Here is a 10,841-nt window from a genome sequence, read left to right on the forward strand (position 1 = left end):
TATCACTGTTTTTCGATACCTACATAAAACATAAAAAACAAGATTTTTTTCTTGTGTTCTTGTGCTTGTACTCGACTGTTGAAGCCCCCAAGGGCTGAACTTGATGTTTAAATGCAATTTCAACCCTTAATCTAATTACCAACTCGAAATCCGTCTCTTTAACATCAAGTCTTTACAACTTTATTATTGCAAACGACTCGACTCGGCATATATTTCCAAAGAAAATTCGTCTCCGTTAAATTAATCCAAGTCAGTCTTCAATAAATGTAGTTGAGAGTCGTGAAATCTCAGCTGTGGGTAGTATAATGAGAATAGCTTGTCGAAGAATGTTTTTCTAAAACTTGGCCACTTCTCGAATATTGCTCCCACTTTTTTTAGTGCAAAAACAAGATTTATTGAGGATAAGACGAATGATTTTTATTGTTTCGTAGATAGTGGTTGCTGCTTCTGACAGCGTTTCAAAGCAAGATATGCGACATCTTAAACGTAGAACACTAAATATCACGTTTCCTGACACTAGACGTATTTCTCAGGATGCAATACTGATTCTGCCACGATACGAACTAATTTAGTTGCACATACTTGGCTGCGTCATTGTTTTCACTTCAAAACTTTGATAGTGCAGTTAATTAAATTAATTTAAAAGATTATAACTGAAAGAAGTAATCTTCTCGCGGAGCTCTTTGATATGTGGAGGTTTGACTGGTAATGGGAAAATAGTCGCTTCTTGAGACTGCATGAAGGGTTTTTAATGCAACTTTGCGGCGACGAGCACTACTTTATAGAGGATTTTATCGATGGAGATACACAAGTTGAGGTTTTTACGGCGCTGTGTATTCACTCTCAAAATGAGCAGCTTGAGCTTTGGTAAAAAATCAACAATTTTTTGAAGGGATTTTCATGCAGTGCAGTCTGTTGACTTTGAGATTAGTTTGAAGAAACAATCTCATTTGAACAATTATAAATTTTTCGTTTCTAAAAACTTTTCTATTAACTTATTTAACGTATTTATGTAATTTGTTATTTCCTACGTTTTTGTTATTTTAATAATTTTAGAAACAAATAAATTGTAAAGATTCCAATCAAAATTTTCGTTATTACATCCTTAATTAAACTCTACCTACCTTTTTTAGTCTCATTTAAACAATCTTAGTTTGCATTTTTTTAAACTTACTTTACGTACTTTTGGACTTTTGTTACTTACAGGGTGTTTCAGCGAGTTGAAGAAGTCCATTAGTGACCTTTAAATGGTAAAATTTTAAAAAACATTGTATAGGAAATTGATAGTTACTATCTAGCGCATCACCTAAAAAAACTATACAGCATGTTCTAAAAATAAGTTACGATACAAACTTGTGTTTTTTGAAATGAAACGCGGTATGTTTTTTTGCATTTTTGAATGTAGCCTTTTAAAACAATATTTTTACGCAAAATTTTTATTAGACGATTTTGCTTAGTTTTAGAAATAAGACGTTTTTTTGACAAAAACATGCACTTTTAAAAATATGTATATTACACGAAAACTAAGACAGCCAGAACAATTTTTTTCTTACTTCTACAAAGAAGAAAGTACAGAATTTAAAGCTGTAGCCATTTTTTAGTGTTTTGCATTTGCAAAGATTAATAAATTAAGAAAATCACTTATCCGTTGATTTATCCAGAGATTGTAAAAGTCGTTATAATTACTGAAATTTTAATTATTTTATTGTAAAAATAAAGAATAATAGATTGAGTTTAACACAAATGTGATTATTAAGTGATATTTCTTCCATCTCTTGTGCAACTGTGCACTTTTTAGCTACTGAAACAATAGTAATTATTTTTTTTAATGTTTAACGTTAAATATCTTTTTAGTTATTCATTATAAATACTTAAAAGTAATAATTTTAGAAAGACAGTTTAATAATCTTTTAAATGCAAAAACAATAAATAGAGTTTTCTATTTAAATTTTTTAAATTATTGAACTTTTAACAAACACCTTCATTTTTTTATCTCTGCAAATGCAACACACTAAAAAAATGTTACAACATTATAGCTTGTACCTTTTTCTTTGCGGTAGTAAAATTTTTCTAGATGTCTTAGTTTTTGTGTAATAAATTTTTAAAAGTGCATGTTTTTGTCAAAAAAACCGTCTTATTTTAAAACTAAGCAAAATCGACCAAGAAAAATTTACATTAAAAACATTGTCACAAAAATCTACATCCAAAACAAACATATGGTGTTTCATTTAAAAAAACAAAAGTTTGTATTGTAACTTATTTTTGAGACACGCTGTACAGTTGAAAATAATTTCAAGAAATTGACTAGTATCTATCAATGTTCTATAAATTTAAAAAAAAAATACCATTTAAAGGTCACTTTTTCAACTGGAAACCCTGTATGTATAGTTAAGAACATATTAATTTGGTTATCAAAGTCACTTAAGTGACATAAAGTTGTAAAGGAAACATTAGGATAGTTAATTTTATTTTTTACTACTGTCAGACTTTTCATTGCATATTTTTGACAAGAGAATAGTCAATAATTTGAAATAATTATCAATGTCAACTTTTAATGCTTGGTTCAAATTTTTCTTCGAAGTAACAGAAAAATGTTGTCTCCAATAGTACTTACTTATTTGTTATTAATTATTTAATTAAATAATTACTCAATTATAATTTTTCTAATAATATTACAATTGCGGACACAGAATTTTGGACGATTTGTCATTCGACTGATATAAAAATGTAAAACGGGCCTTAGGCAACTAACCTCACTTTCGGTTTTTGTAATTTTGATCCTGACAGCTAAAGTAAAAATGACAACAAATCAAAATAATTTATTGAACCTATATAAAAATACGTATTGTTTCGGAAAATCGAGGCCAAAAATAAATTTCTAGTAAAACTTCGAAATTATAGTTTCAAACGTCAATCATAATGACAATAAAGCATGGCTTACATCAAGTTTTTTGAAGTGACATAAATTTGATGTTCAAAATTTCGTGTCCGCCATTGTAGAAACAAATAAATTGAAAAGATTCGAACCGAAACTTTTTGATTTCATTTGAAGTTTCCAGAAATCTATTTTAAAAATCATGGAAATAATAAGAAATTAAAAAAATCCCATTGTTTTATTTTTACAAACCTGAAACATAAAATTTGACAAAAATATTTCCAGATACAAAAAAAGAAAACTACAAGTATCAGACACCGAATCTGGCACAAGTCGATGTCGGTGTCAATTATATTTTGAAACGTGTTGTATTTTCAGCTGTGCTTTTCTTTTTTCTGAACCTGAAAGCTCTGTAATAATAGATCTCGTCGTCCTATAAGCCATCCGAAATCAGCTTCGAAATATAACGTTTTTTTAACCTTGTCATTAATCGAACTCCGGCGAGCCCATTTAACCCCGAATGACACGAGAACCGAAAAACAGACTAAAACAAAGAACCCGCCAAGAGAGTCTTCCTTCCCCACGGCATCTAGATCGATGGCCTAGCATTACCAACTCCGGCAAAAACGATCGTAAAGCAATCGACGCTTCGATTTTAATAAAAACCGTCGGTTTTCTCACTTAAAACCTAATAAAGTGTAAATTGTGGGCTCCTCAACGTTTCAATTTATCGCCAATCAAAACGCAACACAAAACACAATTTAAGGCCCATTTTCCAAAACTCGTCCCTGATTTATTTCCACCATTTTGCAATTATCAAGCGAAACAGCGGAATAAAGAGTATCTGAAGTGATTTAATGCTTGAAATCGAGTGTGATATTTATGGGCTTCTGTGGCCACAGAACTAAGGCCTTTTCGGATGCGTGAGCTTGCTCGTCATTTGTCTTGTACTAATATCAGACCAGTCGATCATTGGTTGATTTAGGGAATGGTAATCATAACCGGTTTTATTCCCACACTGATCGTAAATAACAACGAGAAATTTTATTCTACAAGAGGGTGGTTTCAACACCTGCAAGACTATTATATCGGGGTTAAATGGTGCAAACGCCAACCTGCGAAAGTTATTACGAGCCATTAAGAGTCTTTCCCAGATTTGGCAGTAGATATTACGATAAAGTATCGTTTTAAAAAAAACAAAAAAATTTGACATGTATAAATTTTTGAAACACGAATTTTGTTCTATTTATTGATTTCTTTCATGAAGTTTATTATAAATATACAAGGTGTTAAAAAAAGATTGTAAAATATTTGAAGAGGTAATAGTATGGACCAAAATAAACAAAAAAGTTTTAACAAACATGGGTTCGCAAAGTAACTGTTTCGGAGATAATTTTTACTAAAGAAATTTTTACTAAAAGCTTCTCTTTTTTTTGAACAGATTGCAAATAAATGTTTCAAAAAATAAATAATTTTTGATGTCTCCGAAACCGTTACTTTACGGACCCATGTTTATTAAAGTTTTTTGTTTTTTTTGTCTCCTCAAATATTAGACAATCTTTTTTCAACACCCTGTATTAACACGAAATTAAAAAAGTAACAGTTTTTGCCAGATATTAATTATTCTAAATTTCCAATAACTTTCGACATAAGTTAGAGTAGGAATAAATCTGCGATTCAAAAAGATTTAAAATCCTAACTACTAGAGCAAAGTTATCATCGAGAAGCACAGTTTTAATAGATTTTACTTCAAAATTATATTCTACAATAAAGAAATGTGCAAAGAGTTTACAAGTCTTTAATTTTTAACATAACATAGAAAGTGGTTTTGAATTAATTTTTGTAATTAGGTCTTTTTTACGTTGCGGAAAGGTCAGGTCAGGTTTAATAAAAAAATATTTTTTAAACATATTTTGTATAAATTTTGCTTTACAAACAAATGTTGTTTAAAATATAAAACAACACAATTACAATCAGAACTTTTATAACAGAGAGTAGTTTGTTGTATTTGTTTATTAAAAAACTTTTTTATTGTGTAAAATGTAAAAATTTGTCTATTATTTCAAAACTATCTTGTATAAGTTTTTAATATCAAAATAATAAAAAATAGTTATTTCTATTGAAAGAGATGGAAAAGTGTATCTTTTCTTCCCACAAGTGAAAGTTTAACCACCAGAAGAAAAAAAAACATTTTCCTAGAGTGTAATACATATAATTTTACCTACTACTCAGCAAGAAAAACTTCAAAACTAACAATTTTTCTTAATACTTCAGTATCGCCATTAAATCTAGTAGCATGTAGAAAGGGAATATGGGAAAGGTTTTTGGTTTAAACTATTTATTTTCTGAAAACATTAATTGATGAATGATAAAATATTTTAAAAATGTAACGTTTTCTCAAAAATTGAATTTTTAGATTTTTTTTTCGTTTGTAAGTTCTATACGATTTTTATTTTTTTTTAAGTAGCAATCCACTATAAAACTTTTTTGAAAAAACTGTCTACATTTTAAGTTGCTACTTCGACAAAAAAAAATATAACTGAAAAACAAAACAAAATTTTATTATCAAAACACTATGACAAGTTTTGTAGCACTTTAGTTCTTATTAGTTATTAAGACAAATTATTTAAAAAAAACACGCTTGATTTCATACTTTTTAAAATTTAGAATTACTAGAAGCTTCTCTTTTTTGTTTGAATAGAAGCATCTTAGAAAAGTTCTGCAAAATTTTTAATTTTTTTAAGCAGCAACCCACTATAAAACTTTTTTTGAAAAAACATTTTAAGGTGCTACTTCGACAAAAAAAATATATAACTCAAAAACAAAACAAAATTTTATTATCAAAAAACGATTACAAGTTTCGTAGGACTTGAGTTATTAATTATTATTTTTTGAAGACAAATTATTATTAAAATAAAAAACGCCTGGTTTCATACTTTCTATTCACCTTCTATAATTTTGATAGATAAAAAAAATTAAATTTTTACCTCTCTGAGGGCTAATTGCCACTTTCCTTTCTAAAATTATAGTGAATAAACTTACTTTCCGTTAGGGTTTTAAAAGTTTAAGTTATCTTAGTTTATTACGAGAATTATAGAGTAAAGTTTTGAATTTATTAAGTAAAAAATGGTTGATGTTAAAGTACAATTGATTAAACAAAAGTAAAAAATACAAAATACATGTAGCTAAACAATTTATAAATAGCACAAAATGGAATAAAACTTGACGCATTTGGTAGAACAGCAAAAGAACTATTTCGGAGATATTTGACGGGTTAGAGAAAGAACAGAAACCCCCGCTGGGAGGCGCTGAAATTTGAGAAGGAAATAAACTGTCTCTGTCTCTGAAGTCGCTGAAAGTGGCCAAAAATGATAAACTGCAATTTTTATTTTTGGCTTAATTTCTTCAATAAATCCCCAACGCACGTGCATTTTTCCCCTCAAAAAATTCGAATAAAATATGGCTTCTATCAAGTCGATAACAAAACCAAGGAGATATAAACAAGAAAAGCGTTTTAAAAATAGAATCCGACATCGACAGAAAGGAAATTTGTGCTTTCTACATCCAGTTGACTGCATTGTGAGTGAAATAAAACCACTGAATTGATAAAAAACTGCATGTTTGCGGTGTTAAGCGGTGCAGAAGACTTGGAAATATCGAGCAATGTTTCAGCGGTCATCAATCTCTGAAAATAGCTCGCTTTCTAATTAGAAAAAGTCCCAATAAAATATTGTGCGAAATTTCCAGTATTGCCAATTCGACGTTGTGGTCTTTCCTTTCAGCTGCACCCCAGAAATCAAATCGATTGGAAAAGGATCCAGTAAGTCGCTTATCGGAACTCATTTTTTCCACTCTGTTGTGTCAATGTGTGGAACATTTCTTAATTAGTTTTCAGCATAAAAGCGGACCGAAATTTAATTTGGATTCGGGAACGGTCGAGCCGAATTGTTTTACTCCCTCAAACAGCTTTGAAATTTGCTTTTTTGATTACGCGCAAATAAGGGCAAAGGGGACGGCTTAACACGCGTTTAATGCGAGGATTAGGCTTTCAGTTCTGCGGTCTTCTAACGAACAGGACGCGGGATTTTAAAACTAGCCGTTTGAGGCAACTTTAGCTGAATATGCGTTTTGAGCAGTCAGTTTCAGGACATCTAATAATCTTTTTTGGAATGTCGGCAGTAGTCTTTGCATTTGTTTAATTAATTTTTTTTATCTACATAATATTATTTTTATAGTTTAAAAAAAAAGCAATTTTTTAACGTGTTGTTTGTTACAAAGTAATTTGTTTTGCTTTGATCGTTTTTTTTTGTTTGTTGTCTGTTATGTAAGATTAACTCTTTCAAACATTTAATTTTGTTAATTGAAAATTTTGTTGTTCAAATATTTTTGAAACTCTGAAACCTCGTTGTGTAAAGTTCAGGTTTTAAATTTTTTCAGCTTAGAAAAGAAAGTTTTTTTGGTTTTAAAATAGATTTTTTTACTAGTTCATTTTAATTTTTCTCAAATTTGCACTAAATTATTTTATTAATAAAAAATGCAAGTGGAGCTGTAATGGTGCTCTATATAGAATCGATCAATATTTATTTAAAGCTAAATGATTAGAGATTTCGGCAAGAAATAAGCTTCTATTAAAAAATTTGAAACGCTAAAATGCGTATCTTCACCACTCCAGCCGGAACCAAAATAAATCAATGACCATTTTTTTCATACAAAAAATATTACTTTTGAGGTTTTTAAAAAAAAAATGGAAATTTTTTACTTGTTGCAGAAGTTTTTTCTTCTGCTTTTGATCATTTTCCTCTTTTTGTTTTTTTATTATTGCTTCTTCTCTAAACGTAAACGTAACTCTTTAAAAGTTTTTTTTTGAAATCCTGGATTCTCATTGTTAATAAGACAGGTTTCAAAGTTTTTTCATCAAATATTTTACGATTAGTTTTACAATACCCTAATTTTTTTTAATAGTACATTTTCTTNTACATTTTCTTAAATTTATAATAGACAAGTTGTTTTATTAATAAAAAAATTAGAGGCGTAATTTCTGAATATAATATAATTTACTTATGTTTATTTTAAAGTTGGTTTTTGTTCATTGAAATTTTTAATAGATCTTCTTTCTATTTTTTTAATCTTTCCAATTTTTTGATAATTGTTTCAACTTTAGAGCAAATCGCTGTATTTCATTAATTAATATTAATACATCATGATTCAACAAGAATAAATAACATGACCAACTATATTAAGTGAGTCATCCGATGAAAAGTAATTTTTTTATTGTTACTGAAATTCGATTCGCTTTAATTGCTAGAATTTAATTAATTAAAATCACACAGAGAGTGATTGAAGAATAATACTAAAATCTATAGCAATTTGATTTTTAAAGAAAATGGTAAAACTCAAGACATCTCAACTAATTCACGCTATACATACATTATAATTTGTTTTAAGTACTAAAAACTTCTCAGAGTTGATCAAAATTGTTTTATTTTACAAAAAGTATAAACTGAGTTACTTATGTTAAAAAATATAAAAACAATTATTAAAGATTTTTTTTCAATTTATAATATATTCCAATTTTTTTGTTAAAATAACATAGACACTGCAAAAAAAATAGAAAAAAATTTTAAAATTAGCCCTACTATCAATAGAATTTAAATATGAAATGAACCTATTTTTTTGTTTTGACAGCTTTGACAAAAACAGAAAAATTTGAAGAGGTGTTATTCTGATGTTTTCAAATGAGGAAGTTGAAGGCCCAATTTATACAGGGTGCGCCAGAATTTGCGCACAGAATACAGAAAAAATGTTAAAAAATTTCTATAAAAATTTCGAAGTTTTGAGACACTATTTATTTCTGTTGGAAAAATAATTTTCCAAGTTTTTTTTCTACAGGTTATTAAAAGAGAAAACAAGGAAGTTGTATATTAAATTATAACTCTGTTTAATGTTATTTGTGGCTTTTATTGATACCTTTACTAAATAATTATAAACAACATATACAACATCATCAGTATCATTAAATAAACATAAAAAAATGTCATATGACAAAAAAATGTCAAATCTTTTTTCATGTTTCTGGTATTTTATCTTGAAATTTTTCTCTAGAGCGCGAGTTGTGACACACCCTGTAGAAAACAAATTAAAAATTAATCGTTCTTAAAAGTTAATACACAATTAACCCATGAATCTGAATATCTGGTTGGTTCAATTTGGTCATGTGATCAGTTAATCTCACATTTGAATGCAATTAAGGTAATGGTCTTTCTATAAACCGACCCTAAGTCTTTTTTAACTCTGTTTGATTTTGTATTAATTTCATCATGTGATGATAATAATGTTCTAAATTTTCAGCTTTTGATTTGAGCTAAATTATCAGTTTTCCCGAATCACTCTGTATGATATTTACTAAACATAATTGTTCATCAATGTTAATTTAAAGCTGAATGATTGAAGATTTCGGCAAGAAATCAGCCCCCATTAGAGAAGTTTGAAACGCCAAAGCGAGTTTCCACACCACCCCAACCCGAGCCAAAACAAAGCCCTCTATTGTTCCACCCCTTACACAATCGTCCGATTGGCCTTATCCCAGCGTCATGTTATTGTTATTGGAAGAGGGTGGATTTTTGAAGACTGATGTATCAGACAAGAGATTAAAGGAAAGAGAGGGTTTGCTATCTAATCAAAGATTATTCTGAAAGCAAACAGTCCCGAGAATAATAAAGCTTCAACACCCCCTGTTTCTGTAAATATTTTATTATGCTGATAAAGGATGTCACTGGTAGTTAACGCACTTCTGTAATTAACAAAACGACCAGTGGTGTGCTATTTTTGGCTTTGCGAGATGAGAACTCAAAGTTAATTCAATCAAACGGACAGACTGACCTTCGTCAACACTGTCAACACTAAAATGATTATGAGATGAGGGAAAAAGATTGATATTAAACCAACTCAAGTCAACACCAAAAATAACAATTAGTTTTCAATCAGGATGCAATATTTTCAATAACTTTCAATATTTTTATTCGACATTTACGATGTGTTTATTGGCAGATGACCAATTCCGCATGTTTATGGTCATCCAAACAAATTATTTTCAGTGGTGAACGAAAAGAGATAAATTTGTTATTGGCGATTATTTGCACAAGAACAATAAAAAAGAACAAAACCACTCACCGTTCTGTTCCCTAAGTTTCTAATTCGGCAGTTGAGATAAGTGGTTTTGCCCACGAGAGCCGTGACATTTTTTGAGGCGGTCTTGTCAAAGTAGGGGCCTCTGTCGATAATTAAAGGCTCAATTTCGGCTTCAGTTTCAGGCGAATCCGAGTCATCCTTCGTTTTGGGACGACTCCAACCTGAAACGAGAAAAAGGAAATTGACACGAAGTGTTTGCAATATTTGCAAGAATGGGATTTCTTCCAAAAATGAAAACTTGAATTTCGTTTGTCAGCAAATATAAAGTAACCTATTTTCCTTCCCGTATTTCACAAGTTTGTTTATTTTACACCTGTCGGAATATTTCTACATTAAGTATTTTGTCAGTTGGAAGCGCAGACGAGGCTACAATCCGACTTTTTCAACTTTTTACAAACGTAATGTTTTCTAATTTACATACATCTGAGAATACTACAACTAAATGCTACAATAAATTTTCGTAAACAAAGGAAAATTTGTGAATGCAATAGCACATTATCCAAATGGAAAACTATTTGTAATCATAAATTGAAATTAGTGATAAGATCATCAGTTACTTTTAACAAAATTATATTTTAATGATGTTAACAATTACAACACATGCTGAAAACGAATTATTTATTGTTCTGTCAGAGTGATATAAAGCACATTATTATTGAGAGTTATTAAATTGTCATATTAAAGGAAAATCGATTACTAAACCAAAGCCAAAAGTAGTGATTTAAATTTCATAAAAAAAAATTGTTTCATCTCATTACTTTATTTTTACTTTAACACC

The 10,841-nt window shown here is 29.2% G+C and overlaps 1 protein-coding gene across 1 annotated transcript in view; it reads right to left on the minus strand.

Annotated features, from left to right (window-relative positions):
* LOC123010828 (lachesin-like) overlaps nt 1-10,841 on the minus strand; it is a 107,438-nt gene that overhangs the window by 50,869 nt on the left and 45,728 nt on the right. Inside the window, exon 2 of the mRNA XM_044407973.1 lies at nt 10,046-10,224. Within this exon, the coding sequence (XP_044263908.1) occupies nt 10,046-10,224 (179 nt within the window). The remainder of the gene's footprint in view (nt 1-10,045; nt 10,225-10,841) is intronic.

Source organism: Tribolium madens, unplaced genomic scaffold (assembly GCF_015345945.1).
Source record: "Tribolium madens isolate multiple individuals breed KSU strain unplaced genomic scaffold, Tmad_KSU_1.1 Scaffold_91;HRSCAF=231;Tcas5.2_LG7, whole genome shotgun sequence".
NCBI lineage: Eukaryota > Metazoa > Arthropoda > Insecta > Coleoptera > Tenebrionidae > Tribolium > Tribolium madens.